This window comes from Littorina saxatilis, linkage group LG4, assembly GCF_037325665.1.
Source record: "Littorina saxatilis isolate snail1 linkage group LG4, US_GU_Lsax_2.0, whole genome shotgun sequence".
Taxonomy (NCBI): Eukaryota; Metazoa; Mollusca; class Gastropoda; order Littorinimorpha; family Littorinidae; genus Littorina; species Littorina saxatilis.
The window spans coordinates 45,433,439-45,459,320 of NC_090248.1; the positions used below are offsets into that span (position 1 = coordinate 45,433,439).

The 25,882-nt window shown below is 45.7% G+C and overlaps 1 protein-coding gene across 1 annotated transcript; it reads right to left on the bottom strand.

Annotated features, from left to right (window-relative positions):
• Positions 1 to 826: 826 nt before the first annotated feature.
• Positions 827 to 20,884, bottom strand: LOC138964871 (uncharacterized). The gene is made up of 5 exons (XM_070336936.1): positions 20,726 to 20,884; positions 3,703 to 8,057; positions 3,237 to 3,417; positions 2,644 to 2,863; positions 827 to 2,131 (listed from the first exon to the last, which is right to left on the bottom strand). The coding sequence occupies exons 2-5, from the start codon at positions 7,643 to 7,645 to the stop codon at positions 1,556 to 1,558; spliced, it is 4,920 nt and encodes a 1,639-aa protein (XP_070193037.1). The 5' UTR covers positions 7,646 to 8,057; positions 20,726 to 20,884; the 3' UTR covers positions 827 to 1,555.
• Between the last annotated feature and the right edge of the window lie 4,998 nt (positions 20,885 to 25,882).

The window sequence follows — 25,882 nt, forward strand, 5'->3', positions numbered from 1 at the left end:
TCTTTGTCTTGGTCTTGTTTAGCTCTTAAGTTTGGTGGACTTGGGATAGAACTTAAATCCAATTCTCAGATCTTTGAACACAAGTAATAGGCCTATATAATGAAGAATCCACATTTGCAATGTAAGATAATACGACGTGAAATGAGCGATCAAAACTTAAAAAACAAACACATGCGTAGAAAATGTCTGCATAAAAATCAAAAACAAAACAGCAAGCGTTTCAAATTCACTAAGTGCAAAATTCATTAAAGTTTATGGAAAGCTAAACACACACACACACACACACACACACACACACACACACACACACACACACACACACACACACACACACACACACACATTCCCTAGAAATTTGGTATATCGGTCTTTGAAGTGGACACAAAAGATACTTATTCCCCCCTCTGCTTCTTTACCTCTGTAAACTTGTAGGGGTAGTTATTTTTCGATAATGACCCAGCAACCAAACAAATAACGACCCAGCAACAGCCTGAATCCTCGATAGTGCAATGGGTTGAGAAGTTGTTCTGTTTCGGTACTACTTTTTGCGACTGAAAAGTTCCGAACGCTCTAATGTACGAAGTATACATCTCTGGAGCAAACAATACAAACATACCGCATTTAAATTAACAACTACAGGCCTGAACACATGAATCTCCATGTAAAATCCATGAGTTCGGTTGTTTTCTGAATCTAGATCTGCCGTGCTCAAACGTTCATCACAAGCAATTTCCCGCAAGGCAAGTAACTCATACTTTGTCTAGCGACAAGAGTAGTTCCCCTTCTTTTCACTCAGTTTCTTCGACAACAGACTGCAATCCGACGGTCAGTTTTCAACAATATTTCATTTAATAAACAGATCACACGCAACCAAATGCACACATCTCATCAATTTAAACAACATAAAGCGGTTTCATACACTATTTTCCCCAGAAAACTGAACTTCATACAGTTTTTAACGTTGGAACACGGGTGCAAAAGTTCGTCTGCTAGTCCCATTTGACGAAAGAACATTATCCTAAGCGATACCAAAACATATACAGAACACACAATATCTGCCTTTGCCGCCACAGCAGAATAACAGCATATCTGTGTACTTGATTTTAGTCCAAAATAGGAAAACTGACAAGAAGTGTTAACAGAATGGAATGATTTGCACGGAACTATACAACCGCGCATTAATCGATCGCCTGCGCAGGTTGACTGGTTGAGTGAATAGGATTCGATCAAACTTTCGCAAAAAAACCTCCTCTTTTCTTTGAATAACTGAAGAAAGGAGGAATAAAGAGGTTACACACCTCGTCTCAGTGATTATAAAAAATAATGGTCTCAGTTCGCGGTCATGAAAAAGCTCGCTAAAGCTCGCATTTTTCATGATCCGCTAACTTCGACCATTATTTTTAATAATCACTGAGACTCGGCATGTAACCTCTACATATATGTAGCAGACAGGTAATACCAGAGGATAATTTGCCTATTAATTTTGGAACGTTCGCAGCATATATCTGGTTCGATTTTCTCACAGTAAGACACGTTTTATGACTGTCCAAGTTGATCATTGATATTGCAACACGAACTCCTGACCAAAAATACCATTGTGATCTCTGGCCAGATGATCGTAACATTGTTTCTCCGTCGGAAACTTTTTAGTGCACACCCAACAAAAAACTGCACCGCACGCTGTGCAGTGCATCTTGTTACAGCCCGATATCTTTTCAATGGGGCTCTTACAGCCTGGGCAGCCTCTTCGGTTTTTCGGGTCCTTCTTCACCCAGTCTTCGATCCCTTCGCCGGGTTCTTTGCAACTGCGCAGCATACTGCACGACATTCCATCGTGAGCTTGCTGGTGACATGCTGTGCACGTTCGCGATTTGCATTCTGGGCACAGGAAGACATCTGCGCTGCTCTCGCTTGTAACGCGGTACACCATTGGACAGTCGGGCGTGGTGCAGAATCGAGCCTTGTCGCGATTGGCCAGAACAAAATGGGAGAGGGCGGAAGTGGCGAGGGCGGGGATTTTGATGTGACCGAGACGCGACAGAGTGTAGAAGTCCCGCCAGGCAAGGGGAAGGTCACAACCATCCTGGCAGCAAGTGACAGGGAAGATGTGGTCCTTGATGGCAATGCTCACCTGAAAATTGAAAACCACGAATGTTGTTACTGTTGTAGAACTTGTTCGTGTGTTTCTGGAGAAGATTAGTAAGCTAAACCATGCAGGGACCTATATTTAGATCTATGGCTAACCCGTCGCGATATAATCTTCGTGGTTGAAAACAACGTTAAACACCAAATAAAGAAAGAAAGAAAGAAAGATCTATGGCTAAACACATTCAAAAGTGAATAAAAACGGTTATACGCATAAAACCCACTCGTGCGAAAACGCGAGTGTTCATGGGAGTTTGAGCCCAAGAACGCAGAAGAAGAAGAACGACAACAAAAAGAAGGAGAAGAAGAAAAAGAAGGAGAAGAAGAAGAAAAAGTAATGCACAGTAAAGGGCAAGAATAAATATAAGTAAAAGTTGGAGTATGGTGTCCTTATCAACAACAAAGGAGTATGCCAACAATCCTACTTTTTGCTTTACTTTCTGAACCTTTACATCTGCAGTAACCAGATGCGGACCGACAAAATAGTATCTTGCTGACCTGACGCACAATACAGCCTTTGCAGAGAGCATGAGCGCAGACTTCAAGGCGATACAAATCTCCTTTGTCGATGGGACAGAAGCAGGCGGCACAGTCAATGCTGTCGTCTTCTTGATCAGCACTTCGGGTACTGGATGCCTTCAGAGCCTGGTCCGACTCTTCCACCACTTGCTTGGCTTTTTCGATACTCCCTGGTGGGCCCCTCAGCTTCAGTTTGTGTCTGAAACAGGGTGGAGTTATCAAATGACGTTTGGATCTATACGCAACGTACGTGCACCCGTTGGTATGCTGCGGACGAGGGTTGAATCGCAAGGAAACACTCGATCCACGAAGTCTGTGCTCTTGCAAAAGACCCTCCCAATATGAACAGAAATGTCATGGTCAGGACAACAACAACAAGACGGATTTAAGGGATTTTTTGTTAAAGAATCCCAGCTAGTGGCAACAAAACGTTGACGAGGATGAAGTTACAAAATAAATGTAAATGTACTTACACATACATGTAATCTTAATTTTGCAAATGCAGATCGGCTCGGCAACGTTTCGTAAGTGAGTATAGAAGATGATACTAAACTAATAAACTAGTGTCTCACCTACGATAGTCGACGTCAATACTGAGAAGGCCTGTCGCCTGACGCAGCCCATCGAGATCTTCCCCGTGTTTCACGTGCAGCGTCTTCAGCAGTCCTGGAGATCTCCCGTCTCCTCGGAGCATGATCTCCTCCCCCGTTCCTAAAATCGTGTCGTTCAGGTAGCTGTTGATCTTCAGTCTCACTAGAAAACATGCAATGCCATCACTTGTAATGGATGTGAAGTAGAGTTGATCTTCGTTCTCACGGCAGAAAATGCCATTTATTGCGACTTGTGTGGAAAGGTGTTTGAAGACTTAGAAAACGAAACAAAAATGCGTGTCACTGTCAGCAGCAATAAGGATACGATAAGAAATACACAATTTAAGAACGACAGGAAATAGAATACAAGAAGCAAGCACAAGAGTTTGTCCTGAGGTTTCTGTCATTCTCTTTTAAAACGCAACAAACACAAGCTGACTGTACCCACCTTTTGTGCAAGCTTGCGGGGAGCCGTGAATGGAGACGGTCCTCAGACGATTGTCAACGCTGACATAAGCTGACGTCTCCTTCTCGGCCTCTTTCAGCATCTGACGTCCGGCTGACGTCAGCAGATTACCCAAAGCCGGAATGTCTTTGCACTCCAGGACGTCGCCTCTAATGACATCGCTGAGAAAGGATCTGGCCTGGACCAGATCAGAAATATCATCGGCTTTGAGACAGATGAGTCGGTTGTTGCCTGCCAGTTCCTTCACGGTTACCTCTACGTCCATGTCAGCCAGTTGTCGAGCAATGAGATCATCAAGCTCAGTTTTGCAGACGTCATACACAGGCTGAGGAACTCGCAGGGTGGCGGAGATGATGGGCTCTACCTCAACCTTTGCGCCTCCCAGTGTGAAATCAACTCGAAGAGCTCTGCAAGCTTCCAGGCCTTCAATGGGGTCGCTGAAGCGAGCCTCGCCCAGAAACATAGCCGTCTTCTCCGTCTTTGGCGAGAAGACCGTGACGGTCACTCTCGAAGCAGTCAAATGTCGTTCGATCTTGGCCTTGATTTGATCTTCAAACCGTTTGAGTTCCTGCTTGTCAGTCCCGCCGCAGGGATCTCTAGAGACTGAAACACTCTCCACGATGTCGGGCGCATCCTCGCTCTCGCCGATCGTGTGCAGGACGGTGCGTTTGATGAGGTCCTCGGTCACCTCAGCAGGCAGTTGAGTCAGGTACAAACTGTTTTCGTCCTTCTTATTGATCTTGACACGAACGAGGTTCCCTCCGATGTACACGTTGCTTATGGCGAGACACTTGGAGATGTAGGCTGGAGAGACAGCAACAAACCCAAAGCCCTTAGCTCGGCGGCGGTTCCAAGACAGACGAGCCTTGAACTCAGCGTTGTACTTGGTCAGACGGCGGTGTTCTAGTTCAGCCACGTCGTGATCGTCATCTTTGGAACCTTTTACCGCAGCGGCAGCCTCAGCCGTTGTCCTGAACACCACGCAGCCCCAGTTCTTCCCGCCCTGAAACTTGCGGCAGTAACTGATCTCTCCATACGCCTGAAACTTCTGCTTGATGGCTTCTTCTGTGAGATCATTGGAGGGACTTGAGATGAAGACCTTCCTGGTCTCATGCGGCATGAGGATGTCTGTGATCTGTGCTCCCTGGCCCAGTAGAACACGGACGCCTGACTGTTCAGATCCTACAGATGCCTCTTGGACCTCTCGCTGCAGATCCTTCACAGCGGTGTCAATCGTCTGCCTCAGCTTGTTCTCAAGGGTTTTCACGCTGTCAGTCATATCAGTGCTGAATACTTTCACCTCGCCTGTTTCCCGACTGGCCTCCAGGACAATGACTGAAGATGATTCTGCGGAAGCAATGGTTTCTTGAAGCTCCTTGATGTTCGTGAAGCGGGGACCGACTACAGCAAAGAAGGCATGCGAACCAGCAGCTTGCGTGAAGACGTTTTGCAGTGTCTTCTTCCGGACTTCCTCTGCGTCAAACCCAAAGTGCTCTTTCTTAAGCTGCCTGACCAGGGAGTCATCTACAGGCGTGATGCCAGTGATGAAGTCACGTGAGGTCTGCAGTAGCTGGTCGAAGACCACCCATTCCGGGTAGCTACCCAGGGAGCAGAGCGCTGAGGACGGGTGGAAGAAAACCCGTTTGGAAGCCTGGGCAGCAAAGTAGCCAGCTTTTTCTCGCCCAAGGAAATGACAGAGGTTTTGTGCATTGCAAATGAACAGCATCTTTTTCAACGCATCCAGTGTGCCTGTGTCCTCGGAGAGTTTGTGGGTCACCTGCAACTCCAGGTCGTTCTTCAGCAGCTTGCATACGTCATTGACCGTGTCCCTGACACCTCGGATGACCTTGACGTTGATCGAGTTTTCAACGCACCACTTGTTTTTCTGCTTCTCCTCTACCCCCTGCCATGCCTTGAAGACCTCCAGTGACGTCAGACTGTCGCCACCATTGTGGCTGAACGTCAGCTTGGCTTTATCTAGATTGGCGTGCTCTGCCTCCGTCACGCCTCTGTAAAACAGACCGCTACCGGCACTTACAAGGGCGGCAAGAACAATAGCATCAAAGAGCAGACCACAGTCGCGACCGTGCAATGTCATTAGTCCAAGCTTTGGATCGAAGGGCAGCCTAGCAATCCATCTTCCTTTGTCAGTGATGACGTTCTCCTGCATGGCCCCCAGCTGATGCAGGGTCTTCAAAGCAGCATCTATGGCTTCCTGGCTCGGCGACTGCACAAAATCGTACATGTCAGGCGTGACACCGAGCTCCGCAAGCTTCAGCAGAGCATGTCCGAGGTGAGTCTTGAGGATTTCAGGCAGGCTGATGACATCCATGGCCTGGAAGCTGTGCTGGGAGTACAGCCTGTAGCACTTTCCCGGAGCGGTTCTTCCCGCCCTGCCCTTCCTCTGTTCCGCAGAGCTCTGACTTATCACGGTGACGTTGAGAGATCGCAGGTTCCTCTTGGGGTCGTAACGCATCTCCTTGGCAACGCCGGTGTCCACTACGTACTTGATGCCGTCGATGGTGATGGAGGTCTCCGCGCAGTTGGTGGCGAACACGATCTTTCTCTTGTTCCTCTCCAAGGGTTCAAAAACCTTCTGTTGCTCGTCAGCCTGTAGCTGCCCGTGCAGTTGAAGGCACTTGAAGTCTGTACGGTCTGCCATCCTCTGCTGAAATGTGTCGCAGCATCTCTGGATCTCCACGGCTGATGTGAGGAAGACCAGGATATCTCCTGGTGGCTCTTTCTCGTGTATTTCTACAGCTTTGTTGACGGCAGCCTCCGTGTAATTCCCAAAGTCGTTCTCTTCCTCGCTGACAGAGTCTTGCCACACCACATCCACCGGAAAGGCCCTGCCACTCACGCGCAGGACAGGACAGTTGTTACCAAAGAAACGAACGAAGACTTGTGGATCAATAGTGGCAGAGGTGATGATGACTCTGAGGTCGGGCCTTCTCGCCATGCATCTCTTGACCATGGTCAGCAGGATGTCGGTAAAGAGACTCCGCTCATGAGCCTCGTCCACCACGACACACGAAAACGCCTTGAGGTCTGGGTCCGTCAGGCACTCGTTCAGCAGTGCGTGGTCCGTCATGTACATCACTTTGGTGGAGGGGGAGGTCTTCGCTCTGCTGCCTACCTTGTAGCCCACGTCCTTCCCCACGTTGGTGGCAAGCTCCTGTGCCACGTGTGTCGCCAGGGAAGAGGCGGCCACTTTACGGGGCTGGGTGCACACGATGGCGCCTCGGTCAGCAAGGCCAGCTTCGAGCAAATACTGCACCACTTGAGTGGACTTGCCGGACCCTGTCTCTGCCAGCAGGACGGACACAGGATTTTGCCGCACCAGTTCTACGACTTCCTGACGACGAGCGTACATGGGCAGGGCCTTTTCCAGCCTGCAGCACTCCACCCCGAGCTGCTTTCGTAATGCCTGGCCTTCCTTCTCGTAGTTGTCTCCTTGCAGAAGAGTGCCGAGTTTTTGTCGAAAACCGTCCAAGGCTGCGTTGAACTCTCTCTTCTGTCTCTGGAGTTCTTCCAGTTTGTGTTCCAGGGCAGCGATCTCTTCGAGCGTGTTCTTTGCTGTGTACAAGTCAGACAACTTCTCTTTGGCTTTGTCGATCTTCTCCTGCGTTTCGATTAGCTTCTGATTGTGGGCGCGCACTACCTGTTCTGACCTGGCGTCGAACTCGCGCTCTATTACTCTCCTCAGTTCTCTCTTCGCCTTCTCTGTGTTCTGGCGATGTAGCTCAGCAGGTAGGAAGTCGTCGAAGCTGCAATCTATGAGGGGCGTGAAGCGCGTTCTGTCCTTGAGGATGAGGTTCCTGAGTTTCTTGGCCATGATCTTGCTATTGCAGGTGAGTGTGCAGAAAGTGAACACGTCGCTGTGTCTGATGCACGTCTCTGTCGGGGTCAGCTCCACGCCTGGCATGTTCACTTTTGCAGTCAGCACGTCACTCAGGACCCGTATGTCACGGATGACGTCATGAATTCTGACGTAAACGTTCGTTTGCTGAGGGGCAAGCTTCTTGCGTGCGGGAACAGTGTGTGGAGGTTTTCTTGTCCTTTGTCTTGCCTGTGTTTCAGGATCATTTTTATTTTTCCTGTGTGGCTGGTTTGGGTTTTCTTGCAGGTCTTGTCGTAATTCGTCTCCGTCCGACAAAGTTCTTGCTGTGTTACGGCGATGAAAAGACATTTCTATTATCTTTCCGTTCCTTTCTTTTCTTTCTTTCTTCCGTTATCTTTTTCTTTCTTTCTCAATTTTCTTTTCTATTCCCTTATCTCTTCTCCTTTGTTGAATGTGGTCGAATGTACTGAACTGTCATCAAACTTCAAGTACAGTGCTGAAACAGGAAATGATCGAAACAGCTAGGTCCAAAATGCGGCATGAGCGTAAACTAGTATAGCCTACTACAAACTATAATTTCACTCACCAAATCAGTGGCAAATAAGCAAAAACAACACGCAAGGTAGCTTAAAATATGCTTCATGTTCAGCGTTATTGCCCGTTTGCCTTACGCCTGAGACCAGGTTTTTCGAAAATATCTCGCGATCTACACATATTTTGCAATATGGATAAGAACATAATAAGTACGTCAAAAGTATACCTAATTTTATTTACATTTACTTCAATCATTACTTTCCTCTGGTTAATTATTTCTTCATAAAGACTACTTAAAATGACTCAAATGTTTCCCCCTTACCAGGCCTCTACAAACATGCAGGTCATTTTTGTTTTTCCCTGTGCCGTATTAGCATACTCGTGTATCTCGTGCTGACATGATACATGTCACACTAACACCAAAGCTTTCTAAGGGGTTCAGAGCACTGGCCGTTGACAAGAAAAGTACTGAATTGCCGTCGAACAGGGAGCATCGAGGGGCCAGTAAAAGATCCATGCGGGTTGACGTTGTGTGTGTGTTGTGTGTGTGTGTGTGTGAGTGTTCTCCATCTGTCAGTTTTGATAACGGTCAGCCAGTATATGTATTTGACTTTCTGTGTCTATTTGCATGTACTTGTCAGTGAACGCATTTATGTAGATGTATGCACACACACACACACACACACACACACACACACACACATACAAACACACATACAAACACACATGCACGCACGCACACACACGCACACACACACATACACCACTAGTGCTAGTGTGTGATAGGGTTCGTGTCCGTCTGAAGATGTTAGTTTCTTTGTTAGTCCTATGCTGACAACTCTTTGACAAGCGCTTAGAACTGTACCCACGGAATACGCGCTATATAGCTTCATTTTGATTGATTGATTGACCACCACCACCACAAGAACCACACACATACACAAACAATCTCTCTCTCTCTCTCTCTCTCTCTCTCTCTCTCTCTCTCTCTCTCTCTCAGTCTCTTCAGCTCTTTCTCGCACACGCTGGAGCAACATAGATAGAACACTATATCTATGAGGCAGGAAAGCTTTCAGCATTTGAGACAACCCCAAGTGTTCGATGCGAGCAAAACCCGACACAGTCCTACCTGGATGACTCAAACATTACGCCATGAAATGCACGAGTTTGACCTCTATTTTGCAAAACTGGTCCAGGGGCCCTGGCAAGGGCCCACATTTTATCATCTGGTACAGGATATTATGAAGACCTAATTATACCAATGTGCCTATAGTCTACACACGTAAACTCCTGTTAGGTATACTTTATGGGAACATATTTTCTTCTGTTTGTAGCTGGCGAGATATTTGTGAAAAACCTGGTCTCAGGCGTTGTCACGATCGGGTGACAGAGACCAAGAAAGTGTCACTCAGTGGAGTGCCTGTTCTTGGTCGATTATGATAGAAAGCGCCTGTACGTGATATTGGGCTACAGCAGAGGTTGCTGACAGTGCTCAATGAACACGGATGGTTTGCTGCGCACGAGTTTTACAGTGGAGGTTTCTGCTGTCATAGGGCTGACGGTTTTTCGCTGACAGCGCGCACGGGATTTTCACGGATTGAGTTTCTCGTGTCTTTTTTCTGCTTGGGAGGCAGAATTGTGTATAGCTGGACTGGTTTTGTGACAAGGTCAGTCACGTGTTATTGGCTAGGTTGTCTGAGAGAGACACAAGGGCGGCGCACTTGACACCCAGCGGCAGAAGGGGAAGGATCTAATACACAGTTTCTAGAGTATGATGGTTTTTCACCGAATATTGTATTCGGCACTCTAGGGGAGCTTCCACTAGTTTTTCCTGTCTCACTGCCAGTACTTTGCTGAGGACAAGTCAACATTCCTTCGTCGGCGATGGCTTTCGCATAAGGATTCGACAAGGGGTTCTGGAGGTTTTTGGTCACTGTTGACGAACAGAGGCTGTTCCAGGGAGGAGGCGGACTTTGCTTCCATTGAGAGTACAATCATAGGCTTTTGAGCCTTCGTTCGTTTCTTTCGGTTTCCTGTAACCGCTGCACGGCTGCCTTTGACGGGACACTGCTAGCTGCAGACGTTGGAGCTGGGACCTGAGGAAACTACGCTAACCGGCTAACCAGCAGACCGGCTAACCAGCAGACCGGCTAACCAGCAAACCGGCTAACCAGCAACACGGCTAACCAGCAACCCGGCTAACCAGCATACCGGCTAACCAGCATACAGAAAGAAAGCTAAGTGCACCGTGTCTTACGCACCCCGTTGACCACCGTTGTCTTTTCCTTATCTGTGATTTCATTGGAGTAGTGACAACGTGGGGTGTGTGACCCCTGCATGAACTAGAGCTTTTTGAACAGAACATTCTCATTTTGACTGTATTTACACGGGTTCAGCGTGTTACTATAATTTTCTATATACTACTGGCATTTTGTCAGTGACCACGGGTTTTTTACGTGTTGAGAACGTAAAAGGAACATATTTTGAGTGAAGGCTCGAGGGAGGTGGCGAGTTTATACATAAACAGGCGTCTGAAACTTATACTTTTGTTGACTCTATTTAATTGTATGACTGCGAGAGTGGATCGTGGTGTGGTTAGTTAATTAGTAGTAATTAACCGGTTCATAATCACCTTAAGTGATATATTGAAACGTGACACATGGGGGCCAAGCCGGGATTTACTCAGTTAATTTCCAACTGATAAAGACCCACCAATTAAGGATAACTAAGAGCAGATAATCTCGTCAGTGCTCGACCTATTTTCTGCTTGGTGCTACCCTTTTTTGTATAGTTTTGATCATATACCACACCTTAAGCGATTCACATCTTGCAGGAAATGTAAATTGTAATTTGTGAGTTATTGTATGCGCTAACTGTGATTACTACCCTTTCCTTTGTTTGTGAATCTTTGTTGTTGTACGTTCAGAGTTTTCCGTTGCAGAGAGCTGAGCGGGGTTAGCGGATTTGTTATTCGTTTTACTCAGTTTTCTCTACATTGTTGTTTCGCATTCTGTAACAGGTTACATTTCTACCGTCTTGTTTTACTTGGATTTTTCTCCATATTTTGACTTTGTTGGAATTTTGGGGGGGAAGGGTCCGAGGACTTCTGTCCTAACCAAGGCTGTGGGAAACACTCTGTTTCACCGCAAAAAGCAGCCGATAAAGTAGGCCACGGCTGTGGGAAACACTTTGTTTCACCGCAGAAAGCAGCCATAAAGTAGGCTACGCGATTTGTTCTACACCGTTTGGATTTTTCTTCTGCATTTTCCGGTTGCTGGATTTTTGTATCCACCGCTTTCGTCACCGCGTATTCTAGCTATAGCTGCGTTATACTGACTTTGTTGATAAAGCTTTGCTAAACTAACCATGGCTACAGGGGGATCTCCTACGAGGAGAATAACTTTCGAGACTCCTGGCAGCGAGCAACCGACTGAGCGAGACGCACGCGTTAGAGCCCGAAGCGTTCTAAAACGCTTAGAAGTAGAACGGAAGGAAGAATTTGAGCGACTGACAAGAAAAGAAGAACGTGACCGACAGGACAAGAAGGACGAACTTGACAGACAAGAAAGGGAACGACAGGCTGAACGAGACAGACAGGAAAGGAAAGAAGAACGTGACAGACAGGAAAGGAAAGACGAACGAGACAGACAGGAAAAGAAAGACGAACTTGACAGACAAGAAAGAGAACGAGACAGACAAGAAAAGAAAGACGAGCTTGAGAGACAAGAACGACAGGCCGAACTTGACAGACAGGAAAAGAAAGACGAACGTGACAGACTAGACCGGAAGGATCAGGCGGATCGCGATCACCAGCTAGAGCTAGCTAGGCTACAGGCCGAGAAGGGTACGCTTACTCAGGCTAGCGCGCCGACGTTTGTTGCCGACCGTACGAGACTGCCGACGTTCGACGATGACAAGGACGAGCTCGACGACTTTTTACGCCGGTTTGAGCGCATTGCATCTGACCAGAAGTGGGAAGAGGCCACGTGGGCTAGCCGCCTTAGCACCTGCTTGAAAGGACGCGCATTGCAGCTCTACAATGCTTTGGATGACGACGAGGCGAGAGACTATCAGGCACTTAAGAAGGCGTTACTCCAGCGCTTCAACCTGACTGCTGAAGCCTACCGACGACGTCTGCGTAACAGCAAGAGACTGAGCGGCGAGCTGAGTCATCAGTTTGTGGCACGCCTTAATCTCTACCTGCGGCGCTGGGTGGAGATGGCCGAAAAGGACTGGACCGTCAACGACCTTGCCGACCTCATTGTCATGGAGCAACTGATGTCCAGCCTGCGACCTGAGGTGGTGACCTTCGTGCAGGAACACCAGCCAAAGACTACTCAGGAGGCAGCCGACTGGATCAGAGTACACGAGGACGCCCAGGCGATCTCCGGCAAATCTTCAGGCTCACGGCCGGGAAAATCGGGAAATTCGGGTTCTTCAGGACCCAAGGACGGGAAGGACGATCAGGGACACAAAGGATCAGGTTCCAGAACTGACATCCAGTGTTACTACTGCAACAAGCGGGGCCACGTGAAGAAGGACTGCCACAAGAGACAGGCTGACCAGAAGGGCGTACACTTTGTTGGCAGTGAGGAGTTAAGGGATGTCACGAGCTCATGCACAATTCCACAACTCTGCGTTCCGTGCTCCAGGAAACATTTCCAGCCCCACTGCAACGTCTATGTTAACGGAGTGAAGGGCGAAGGTCTGCGGGACACAGGGGCAGACATGATAGTGGTTCGGGCGAGTCTAGTTCCAGCTATGGCCTACACAGGAGACAGCATCAGGGTGAGAATGGCCGAGGCATCTCACGCTTACGACTTGAACACGGCAGTGATCAAGGTCGTAACACCGTTGTTCACGGGGACCATTGTGGCCGTCGTCATGGACGATCCTCCATGCGACCTGCTCATCGGAAACCGGGTTCAGTTTGTGGACGGCGTCACCAGGGAGGTTCCCGTTTATCGGTCTCCCGACGTCATTTCAGTGCTCACGCGGGCACAGGCGGAGCGAGAGGACAAACCTCTCAAACCCCTACCTGCTGCACGAGCTGCCCTGGGGAACGTGACCCCCGCGCTTCTCGCGAAGGCTCAGGCATCTGATCCGACATTAGCAACTCCTCGGGAGCACGCGAAGTCGGGGAAGGTGAAGCTGAGCGGGAAGCATGGGAGGTCAAAGTTCCTCAGGGACAAGAAGTTGCTCTACCGGGAGTTCAGCAACCAAGAAGGTACATTCAAACAGGTTGTCGTGCCTCGCGAGTTTCGCGAGGGTGTCATGGCAACGGCACACGACTCGATTCTGGGAGGTCATCTTGGTACCAAGAAGACCACGGATCGTGTCTGGCGCCACTTTTACTGGCCAGGCATCTGCACGGATGTCCGACGTTTCTGTGCGTCCTGCGATAAGTGCCAGAAGGTGGTTGCCAAAGGAAGGGTGAGGAAGGTCCCCTTGGAGAAGATGCCGCTCATCGACGAACCCTTTCGTCGGGTGGCAGTGGACATCATCGGGCCCATCTTGCCTGCGTCTGAGGACGGAAACAGATACATTTTGACCATGGTGGACTACGCTACTCGATACCCAGAGGCGATCCCTCTGAAATCGATTGAAGCCACGCGAGTAGCTGAGGCTCTGGTTACTATGTGGTCCCGGCTGGGGATTCCATCAGAGGTACTCACCGACAGAGGCACGCAGTTCACGGGAGGAGTGATGGCGGAGGCAGCACGACTGCTATCACTGGAGCAGCACTTCACCACTCCTTACCATGCTCAGTGCAACGGACTGGTGGAAAGGTTCAATGGCACCTTGAAGACCATGCTGAGGAAACTAGCTCAGGAGAAACCACGCACGTGGGACAGGTACATCCCAGCATTGCTTTTTGCATACCGCGAGGTTCCTCAGGAGAGCTTGGGCTTTTCCCCATTTGAGTTGTTGTACGGCAGACAGGTACGCGGTCCCATGGCTATCCTGCGTCAAGCCTGGACGGACGAAGAAGCTGACGAGGAGGTGCAGACGACAGCGACCTACATAGTAGAACTCAGGAACAGGATTGAAGAGACCTGCAAACTGGCTCAAGAGAACCTGGGAAGAGCAGCACAGCGTTATGCGCGAGGATTCGACCGCAAGGCACGGCCGCGCAGCTTCAAGATTGGAGAACGGGTGTTGCTACTTCTACCTGTCAAACACAACAAGCTACAACTGCAGTGGCAAGGACCTTTTGAGGTGACAGCGAAAGTGGGCCAGAACGACTACAGGATCGTCATGAACGGGAAAGCACGCCTGTACCACGCCAACCTGCTGCGCGCCTACATAGAGAGGACTGCCTACGGGGAAAAGGACAAAGTGACAGAAGCAGTTGCTGTCGTGATGGACGAGACAACGGAAGAACAGGGAGGAGGACGTGTACCAGTTTGTCCGTTGGAGGCTAGTGAGGATCACACGGACGTGCACATCTCACCTGATCTTGGGGACGACCAGCAGGCGGACCTGCAAGAGATCCTGAAGGATGCAGCACGGGTCCTTACAGACATACCACTTCAGACGCATCTAGAGGAGTTTACCTTCGACTTGCTGGAGAAGCAGCCAGTGAGGACGAAGCAGTATCCCATGCCTCATGCCCAGAAGGAGGTGGTCAGGAAGGAAATCGCCGACATGACAAAGTTGGGCGTCATCGAGCCAGCGAACTCTCCCTACAGTTCTCCAATTGTGCTTGTGAAGAAGAAGGATGGACGCGTCAGGTTCTGTGTCGACTACCGGAAGCTGAACAAGATTACGGCGTTTGACGCGGAACCCATGCCTGATGTGGACTACCTCTTCAGTCACTTGGCCAAGGCCAAGTATTTTTCAAAATTAGACCTCACCAAGGGATACTGGCAAATTCCAGTTGCCGAGGAAGATCGCCCAAAGACTGCATTTACCACTCCATTCGGCCAGTTCCAGTGGACAGTCATGCCTTTTGGTCTACAGAATGCAGGTGCCGTCTTCACTCGCATGATGAGGAAACTTTTGGAACCATTGAAGCGCGAGGACATCAGCAGTTTCATCGACGATGTGCTGATCGCGACTGAGACATGGACTGAACATCTCGACGCCCTGCGCGACGTGTTCGGAAGGTTGAAGGACGGAAATCTGGGAGCTAAACCGTCCAAGTGCTTCTTGGGATTTCGGGAATTGTCTTTCCTGGGTCATGTTGTCGGCGAGGGATTGCTCGTTCCAGAGGACGACAAGATCCAGAAGATTCGGGAGGCGGAGCCACCGCGCACGAAGAAAGAAGTCAGGTCTTTCCTGGGCCTAGCCAGCTTCTACAGACGCTTCATCCCGCACTTTGCCGAAATCGCACTACCACTGACCAACCTTACCAAGAAACTACAACCGACCGTTGTAGTGTGGACTGAGGAATGCAGCTCCGCATTCAACACCCTGAAGAGGCGACTCACCAGTCAGCCTATTCTCCGACTACCAGACCTGAACAAGGACTTCGTGCTGAGGACAGACGCTTCAGGGAAGGGACTTGGGGCAGTGTTGCTTCAGGAGACAGAGGGGTTTTTGCACCCTGTTTGCTTCGCCAGCCGTAAGCTGACCTCGGCCGAGGCAGCGTATGCAACGGTTGAACGCGAGTGTCTCGCCATTGTCTGGGGCATCCAGAAGTTCGAAGCGTACCTGTACGGACGACCTTTCTGTCTGGAGACGGACCATCAACCTCTGCAATATCTTCAGGTTGCAAGGTTGGCAAACGCCAGACTTATGCGCTGGGCGTTGATTCTCCAACCGTACCAATTCACGGTACGCGTCATTCCGGGCGCCAACAATGTTGGAGCTGACTTTCTCTCTCGGGCTGTAGAGGAGAACATGACTGTGAGCGAAACCGAGGTTTCGTCTTGAAGAGGGGAGGTGTGTCACGATCGGGTGACAGAGACCAAGAAAGTGTCACTCAGTGGAGTGCCTGTTCTTGGTCGATTATGATAGAAAGCGCCTGTACGTGATATTGGGCTACAGCAGAGGTTGCTGACAGTGCTCAATGAACACGGATGGTTTGCTGCGCACGAGTTTTACAGTGGAGGTTTCTGCTGTCATAGGGCTGACGGTTTTTCGCTGACAGCGCGCACGGGATTTTCACGGATTGAGTTTCTCGTGTCTTTTTTCTGCTTGGGAGGCAGAATTGTGTATAGCTGGACTGGTTTTGTGACAAGGTCAGTCACGTGTTATTGGCTAGGTTGTCTGAGAGAGACACAAGGGCGGCGCACTTGACACCCAGCGGCAGAAGGGGAAGGATCTAATACACAGTTTCTAGAGTATGATGGTTTTTCACCGAATATTGTATTCGGCACTCTAGGGGAGCTTCCACTAGTTTTTCCTGTCTCACTGCCAGTACTTTGCTGAGGACAAGTCGTCAACATTCCTTCGTCGGCGATGGCTTTCGCATAAGGATTCGACAAGGGGTTCTGGAGGTTTTTGGTCACTGTTGACGAACAGAGGCTGTTCCAGGGAGGAGGCGGACTTTGCTTCCATTGAGAGTACAATCATAGGCTTTTGAGCCTTCGTTCGTTTCTGTCGGTTTCCTGTAACCGCTGCACGGCTGCCTTTGACGGGACACTGCTAGCTGCAGACGTTGGAGCTGGGACCTGAGGAAGCTACGCTAACCGGCTAACCAGCAGACCGGCTAACCAGCAGACCGGCTAACCAGCGAACCGGCTAACCAGCAACCCGGCTAACCAGCAACCCGGCTAACCAGCATACCGGCTAACCAGCATACAGAAAGAAAGCTAAGTGCACCGTGTCTTACGCACCCCGTTGACCACCGTTGTCTTTTCCTTATCTGTGATTTCATTGGAGTAGTGACAACGTGGGGTGTGTGACCCCTGCATGAACTAGAGCTTTTTGAACAGAACATTCTCATTTTGACTGTATTTACACGGGTTCAGCGTGTTACTATAATTTTCTATATACTACTGGCATTTTGTCAGTGACCACGGGTTTTTTACGTGTTGAGAACGTAAAAGGAACATATTTTGAGTGAAGGCTCGAGGGAGGTGGCGAGTTTATACATAAACAGGCGTCTGAAACTTATACTTTTGTTGACTCTATTTAATTGTATGACTGCGAGAGTGGATCGTGGTGTGGTTAGTTAATTAGTAGTAATTAACCGGTTCATAATCACCTTAAGTGATATATTGAAACGTGACAGGCGTAAGGCAAACGGGCAATAGGCAGTTCCAATTAAAATGTAGGCCTATATGCACAAAGAAAGTTGATCTTTCAGAGTGGTGATTTGTCCAAAAGCCTGTATCATATGGTTAACACCACAGGAGCTTGTATCAAAGCGCCGGTCGATTTACTCCTTTATCTTTCCTTGTCTATATTACTACTAAATGTAGTATATTTACTAGACCGGCGCTTTGATACAAGCTCCTGTGATCAACACCATATGTCTGCATTTGACTCTTATGATGCCTGTATGGTTGCCTAAGTGTAGTACTTGATTAGTAATGATCTGAAACCAACAAGACGAAATTACTTGATTCAGACGCTTTTCTGTGCAATACTTTAAACTCCTGGCTAAAGCAGCTCGATTGTGTGATCCGCACGCCTGTGGGTAGGCAAAAAATGTCTTGACTTGAATGCTTTCGGAACGACACAGCGAGTATCTGATTTGTCATGTGTTTGCTAAAGAAATGTAACTCTGTTTCCAGCAGACGCCTTTCTTTTGGCAGAGCCTGTCGGATTTTCCTTGAAACGTCGACGAATATATATGAGCCTGTGCCAAAACGTGGTCAGCAAGAAGATAGGCCTACCTACCTTTCAAGAATAATTTCTCTTTATGAAACCAGCAAGTTACTAATAGCACCACTCCTTCTGAAAGTAAACCCTTCAGAGAGATAGTACAGATAATTTCATCAGTTTTTATCAATCAGTGAATTGGAATGTCTCGAAAAGGTTATTAGAATGCCCCAAAATGACAAAATCCGACACTTTCAAAGTGGGACATTTGACACATAGCTATTTCATTGTTTTGTAAGACCATGTATGCTCATTGGAAATTAAATTTCTTGATTGTATTTCTATGAGTGTATAATGAGGATTTGCTCAAATCAAATGAGCTTGCTTGCACCCAAAACATGTTTGAATATTTATGAGAAATTTGAGTTTTAAAAGTGGCGTGTCAACTGTAACGGTTCATGTCCTACATTTCTCAAATTTAAGACTGCAATTTTCTTATTTAATTATATATTTGATAGCTTTCAGTACATTAACATCAAGAAAACAGCCTTTACATTGAAGCCTCATGACAAAAGAAAAACTCAGATGTCATTTCTACACTCTTATTTTTGAAATTTCAAATATTTTATAATTACTGTGTCTTTTCGTTACGATTGACCATTTCCTTATAAAATTCACAATTTGTTTCCTCTCTTTTGAATTACAGTTTAAAATGATAGCTTTTATTCACACCTGCCTGAACAAAACTTAGTTGAAAGGCATGTAGTTATTTTAGGCTACAAAATAAAATATTTGTACTGTGTCCTCTTTACAGAACCGTTACGATTGACATACTGTGTCTTCAGCAGGCCGTTACGATTGACACACAAAAGTCTAAAAATCACCCAAAGCAGCATGTGTCTTGCTTCCCCTTTTGCACAGTTCCTGTGGTTGGTATTCTTAATGATAATTGAGAAAGATTTCAATGTGGTGTCTCAATTGATGTCTTGTCACAGCAGTTATTCATTGTTCGGGACATTTTTAATGTCTTCCGGGACATGTTACAGTTGACACACAAAATTTGAAAACTCATCCTGTGTATGTTTCTCCTGGCTCATTTTGTATTCAAACAATAAGTATGACTTACTTATTACTAATTTTGTCCAAAATTACATCTTTTTTTTAAATAAGTGAACAATATGCTTTGAAACAAAATTTCATGTCTCGTTACAAGTGACACACAAATATGAGTATCTTAGTAATCAGAATAGAAATCCCACCAAGTTTGGATACCAAAACATTTACAATGCCATAAATACAACTCTGAAACTATTTTTGCGTTTGTGAGGAGACAATTTTGACTTGTTATGTCTCAATCGTAACGGAAGACACCGTGGTTACGTCATTTTTTTAGTCCAGCAGTCTCAGCTATGTGAGCAATAGCAATATATCCTTAGCTTACAATGCATGTATGTATAAAAATGTGATTTTGAGCCATTTAACACTTTTTATGAACAAAATATTAAGCATGGTACTGTATCCTGAGTTACAGTTGACACTATGAGTTATTTCTAATATGCTGACTGTTAGCAAATGATAACAGGCATGTCGAGAAAAAAGATATCAAGCATGAGCCTTTTAGGCGAATGCTGATATCGTTTGTGAGACATGCCTGTTATCATTTGATAACAGTCAACATATTAGAAATAACGGTTTTATTACTGTTTGTTTCGACCAAAAGAAATTTCGAAACGACCGCGCGAGTTAGACAGAACAGCCGCAATGGGAACTTGAGCGCTCCTACCTGATTATGCCTGTCAGTCAAAGAATTCTCGTGACCTGGGTCAGCCAATCAGAGTCACACACCTGACGTGATGAATATTCACAGGTCAAATGCGTTTGACACACAACAATCTCACAAGATAAGCCATGTTGAACATGCGTGTCGGTTGCTTTGGATTTTCTTGTTGAACAGAGAGGGACAGATTTAGAACCGACTCCAGACCGATGGGAAATGACGTAAAGATACATTTGACGTAAAGCGAGTGACGCAGTTTCATTTGATTTTTCCGAACTTTGATCGTTTAGATTTCAAGTGAGCAGGTCGCCACTGCACACTTAGAGGATGGGCGGTGCCTTGCTGTTCCGTACAGCACCCACCGGCAAAACTCGCTTTTCGGTATTTTTTACATAAAGAGAGTAGTATCTGACAGTATTTGAAATGTCATTCTTTAGAATAAATCACGCTGATATTGTTGATTTAAAATTTTACTTTGTTTTGTCAATTTTTAGCTTGATAAACAAAAAGGGTCCCTGCCTGAACGTTATAACATTTAACAGGTCACCTAGAATCCTTCCTGATTGGTCAAAAAGCCATATGGGGCACTGAATTGGTAATAAACATAAATATCAAGCTTTGTCCTGGCATTATCAAAAAGGTATGCTACCAGTTATCTTTTAACTGTCAAAAACAGAATCCTAAAACAGTCAAAATGACTATATTAAATTTGCAAAGCTCTGTTTGCATTCTGAATTTTGCATGTGAATGTCCCATTTCAAGGATCACCTTTTGGCACAGGCTCATATACAATGTAGAACATAACAGCTTCTGTGTGAAACAGCGACAACAACATTCAACAACTTATTTATTTATGTTCTTACGTTTTATGTTGTTTTTTGCAAGGCTGTATACACACAACCTGAGTTTCTCTTCGTTGAGATAATAAAGTGTTCTGTGTCTATGTCTATGTCTAACTCGGGACAACAGAAGAGATAACATGATCGACTGAAACACAGACTGACTAGGTTTTATTGTCAACTCATGCTTCATTCAAGGGTGTAAGGTCTAGTTTTTAGTTGAAGGTTAACCGGCCGTGAAACCGGTCACGTATACATATCAAAAATCAAGGAATAAAGAAGCCTCGCTGTGGAACTTACCTGTTCTGTTATTTCCTCAATATTAGCCAGGTGTTAAGCGTGCTGTGCATGTAGCCTAAACTCGCTGAACTAATGCTGACATAAGCCGCATATTCATGAGGTGTATACGCTTATCTAGTTTCTCTTTGGCGCATTCTGGGTACTGTGACTAGCTGAAACCTATATACACGTACACGTCATTATTACATGTATCGGCTCTACTTTTGTTTTCGGTTTGTGGGGGAACAGAAACCACAGGCACATGTATATAATATGCTTCGAAAGTTTATTTGAACAAAAGAACGAATCAATAAAACACAAATGAACAAACAAACAAAAACTAACAAACAAAATCAGTGCTGTGAAAACAATTCTTGAAAAAGTCCTTAGAGCTGACACGTACTTCTCCACGAAAAAAAATGTAAGGGACGTGACATCCATCACGCGCATCGCATGTGTGACCTGCTCGACTCTTTCGGCTGTCGGCTGTCTGACCTGCGCGACTCTTTCGGCTGTCTGTATGTCTGTCTGTCTCTGTCTCACACACACACACACGCATACACACACACACACACACACACACACAGATATAGTACAATTACACGCATGTAACACAGTATCTGCGCTCTGTCTCTGAGTGAGTTTTACATGCACACACGAATGCACTTTTGTGTGTGTGTGTGTGTGTGTGTGTCTGCTGTCTCCTCACCTCTGTCACATGTGCTATTCACTTTACTATTAGCATTGTTGTTGGTGGTTTTTTCGTTAACGGCCTGCCATAAACACACAAATAATATCTGCTTCTTCTCAGTTGCAAGTCCCCTCAATGCCAGCAGTTTCAGTGATTGCATTAGTCGTTCAGTCATTGTTCGGATAATTGGGGGTAGGAAGAAGGGTCGTTTGTTAACAACTAATACTTTATTTTCAATTATGATACACAGTATGAAGAAGAATACAGGATTATGTCTTTTTGCTTTCAGATGAAGGTGCCGCATGCGGAGGAAGCATGATCGAGAGTCTCTGCAAGACTGGACTCACGTGCGATACTGTCACCAACACTTGTCAGCGTCATCAGTGAAAGCAATGACGTCAGCGCCGCAACAAATAACCTCACCTTCTATTACAGTGGTACCTGTCAAGCCCCTCTGATGAGAGGGCACCCTCCCAATAAAGGACGCCTTCTTTGGCTAATACAAGTGTACCTGTTGTAGGCTACCTGCAATGCAGGGACACTGGCTGTTGGCAAGGGTGCTCTTTCATCGCAAGGTACCACGGTACGCATACCGTCAAATTATCAAGAAAATATGTCATTGTCTCTGGCAAATTTAAATTCTGATTCTGGAGTTGCAAGCTCCTAAAACAACTTTCTTTGATTTGAAGCGTTTGGATCATAAAAAACACATCTTTTCTTCACTAAGCTGTGTGTGCTTTTATTTTTTCGTGTGCTAGAGCTACTATTCTATCGTGTGCTATTATTCTATGGGATGCTATTATTTTATCCCCGAGTACGCAGTAGGAGGGTCCAGCAGACTTTAATTGTGTGTGTGTGTGTGTCTGTCTGTGTGTGTGTCTGTCTCGACTTAACAGCTTATTGCTGGGAAACTACTGGGCGCAGTTCGTTCAAAAGTTGATACACTAACTTGATAATAGGTCCGATTGATCGTATTAAAACTTCATAATGCTACCTGGGACCTAAATGCAAAATAATCTACAAAAACGACTCTTAACGGTGGGCGCGATTCGCGGTGGGACAGAACAGCCGTTCGGCTGATAAACCGCCCAGCCAGCCAGCGACACCAGGCTTTGCGTGCGTGCGTGCTTTGCGTGCGTGTACCTCTGCGCGAGGACTATAGGCATTTGAGTTCACTGACGAATGTCAGAGTTAGTGGCTTGGTGGAAAGCGTTTCCGACTATGGCCAAAGTGATCCGGGTTCGATTCCCGGCATGGGCGGTCTATTTTTTTTTAATTCTTGTTTACTATTGTTTATTATGAACGTTTTAATGTTTTATTTTACTCTAATAATTTGTTTAATTGTGTAAAATAAAAATAAATATTTTTTTTTTAAATCCACGTGCACAAGACAAAAACTTTCATACTGGGGGAGCAAGCCAGTCTGAAGAGTACTCGGGTCCAGCGCCAGCGTTTTTTATCATTTTTTGCCTGCGCAAAATATCGTCAACATCATCATCTGGGTCTGTTTGTACATTTTCACTGAACTTATCAATTTAGATTCACTTCTAAAAATAAATGCATGGTCACCGCTGAGAATAATTAGATTTTTCTCCCCTTCCTTGGTGCGTTAAAAGAAATATGATTGCATGAAAATGTGCATTTTATCCTTGTGATGTAAATGTGTGCATGTAACTTCAAAGGCCTTTGCATGTACAGTATTTCTGTGTATGTGTAACATCAGTACATCTCTGGTTATGCATACGCAACGCTGGGCAAAACCTGATACTTTAGAGTACACAGTCTCTGGCTAAACTAACAGAAAGATCAGCACACACACACCAGGGGCGGATCAGTTCATTTTAGGGGGGGGGGGGTCCAAAGGTATATTGTGAAGATATAGGTGTGAAGGCGCGAAGCGCCCAGCTTGCTAGGGGGGTCCGGGGGCATGCTCCCCCGGAAAATTTTGAAAAAAAGGATGCAAAATGGTGCAATTTGATGCATTCTGAGGATGATCATTACCAGTTTTAGGCAGCAGATTTTGTCACTGATTAACAACACAAAAAAACACAAAAAAATATGTATTTTTTTTGGCTGGGGTGGGGGTTTCCGGAAACCCCAGAAACCCCCCCCCCCTAGTCCGCCCCAGAACACACACACACACACACACACACACTCTCTCTCTCCCTCTCTCTCTCAAAGAAACACTGAAACACAAACTGTGTCTTCAAGTAAATTTACTATAAATGTATTTGATTGCATGATTCTTTTTTCCAATAAATCACTGGTCCACAATACTTACGGATGGACTTTAAATTTTCTTAACATGTCCACCCATTCCCTCACTCACTCAGTCCAACACACACACACTTTCTCACTTGTTCTTTCTCTCTTTCTCTGGGATGTCAAGCCACTGCAAAACCACCACAGACCCTCACAGTAACAGTGACACATCTTTCTTTCTTTCTTTATTTCGTGTTTAACGTCGTTTTCAACCACGAAGGTTATATCGCGACGGGAAAAGGGGTGAGATGTGATAGAGCCACTTGTCAATTGTTTCTTGTTCACAAAAGCACTAATAAAAAATTTGCTCCAGGGGCTTGCAACGTAGTACAATATATTACCCTACATACTGCTTGACTAAAATTGACTATATTCTATACAAGAAACACTTAACAAGGGTAAAAGGAGAAACAGAATCCGTTAGTCGCCTCTTACGACATGCTGGGGAGCATCGGGTAAATTCTTCCCCCTAACCCGCGGGGGGTACAGTGAAACAGATGACAATCAAAAAACAATAATTGTATTACACACATTAACAAGTCGCGTAAGGCGAAAATACAACATTTAGTCAAGTAGCTGTCGAACTCACAGAATGAAACTGAACGCAATGCCATTTTTCATCAAGACCGTATACTCGTAGCATCGTCAGTCCACCGCTCATGGCAAAGGCAGTGAAATTGACAAGAAGAGCGGGGTAGTAGTTGCGCTGAGAAGGATAGCACGCTTTTCTGTACCTCTCTTCGTTTGAACTTTCTGAGCGTGTTTTTAATCCAAACATATCATATCTATATGTTTTTGGAATCAGGAACCGACAAGGAATAAGATGAACGTGTTTTTAAATTGATTTCGACAATTTAATTTGGATAATAATTTTTATATTTTTAATTTTCAGAGCTTGTTTTTAATCCAAATATAACATATTTATATGTTTTTGGAATCATAAAATGATGGAGAATAAGATGAACGTAAATTTGGATCGTTTTATAAAAATGTTTTTTTTTTATACAATTTTCAGATCTTTAATGACCAAAGTCATAAATTAATTTTTAAGCCACCAAGCTGAAATGCAATACCGAAGTCCGGGCTTCGTCGAAGATTACTTGACCAAAATTTCAACCAATTTGGTTGAAAAATGAGAGCATGACAGTGCCGCCTCAACTTTCACGAAAAGCTGGATATGACGTCATCAAAGACATTTATCAAAAAAATGAAAAAAACGTCTGGGGATATCATACCCAGGAACTCCCATGTAAAATTTCATAAAGATCGGTCCAGTAGTTTAGTCTGAATCGCTCTACACACGCACACGCACACACACACATACACCACACCCTCGTCTACGTTAAAACATTTAGTCAAAACATTTAGTCAAAACTTGTCTAAATGTAACAAGTCGCGTAAGGCGAAATTACTACATTTAGTCAAGCTGTGGAACTCACAGAATGAAAATGAACGTAGTCCGCCGCTAGTGCAAAAGGCAGTGAAAGTGACGAGCCTTTTTGGCGCGGGAGCGGTTGCGCTGTGCTTCATAGCACGCTTTACTGTACCTCTCTTCGTTTTAACTTTCTGAGCGTGTTTTTAATCCAAACATATCATATCTATATGTTTTTGGAATCAGGAACCGACAAGGAATAAGATGAAATAGTTTTTAAAACGATTTCGGAAATTTAATTTTGATAATAATTTTTATATATTTAATTTTCAGAGCTTGTTTTTAATCCGAATATAACATATTTATATGTTTTTGGAATCAGCAAATGATGGAGAATAAGATAAACGTAAATTTGGATCGTTTTATAAATTTTTATTTTTTTTTACAATTTTCAGATTTTTAATGACCAAAGTCATTAATTAATTTTTAAGCCACCTAGCTGAAATGCAATACCGAAGTCCGGGCTTCGTCGAAGATTACTTGACCAAAATTTCAACCAATTTGGTTGAAAAATGAGGGCGTGACAGTGCCGCCTCAACTTTCACGAAAAGCCGGATATGACGTCATCAAAGACATTAATCAAAAAAATGAAAAAAACGTTCGGGGATTTCATACCCAGGAACTCTCATGTCAAATTTCATAAAGATCGGTCCAGTAGTTTAGTCTGAATCGCTCTACACACACACACAGACACTGACACACACACACACAAACACACACACACACACACACACACACACACACACACACACACACACACACACGCACATACACCACGACCCTCGTCTCGATT

Coding starts and splice junctions, on each gene's coding strand:
- LOC138964871 (XM_070336936.1), bottom strand. CDS start 7,645: ATGCCAGGCGTGGAGCTGACCCCGACAGAGACGTGCATCAGACACAGC. Junction 3,418..3,702: donor CCCGCAAGCTTGCACAAAAG/GTGGGTACAGTC, acceptor CATGTTTTCTAG/TGAGACTGAAGATCAACAGC. Junction 2,864..3,236: donor ATTGACGTCGACTATCGTAG/GTGAGACACTAG, acceptor ACCCTGTTTCAG/ACACAAACTGAAGCTGAGGG.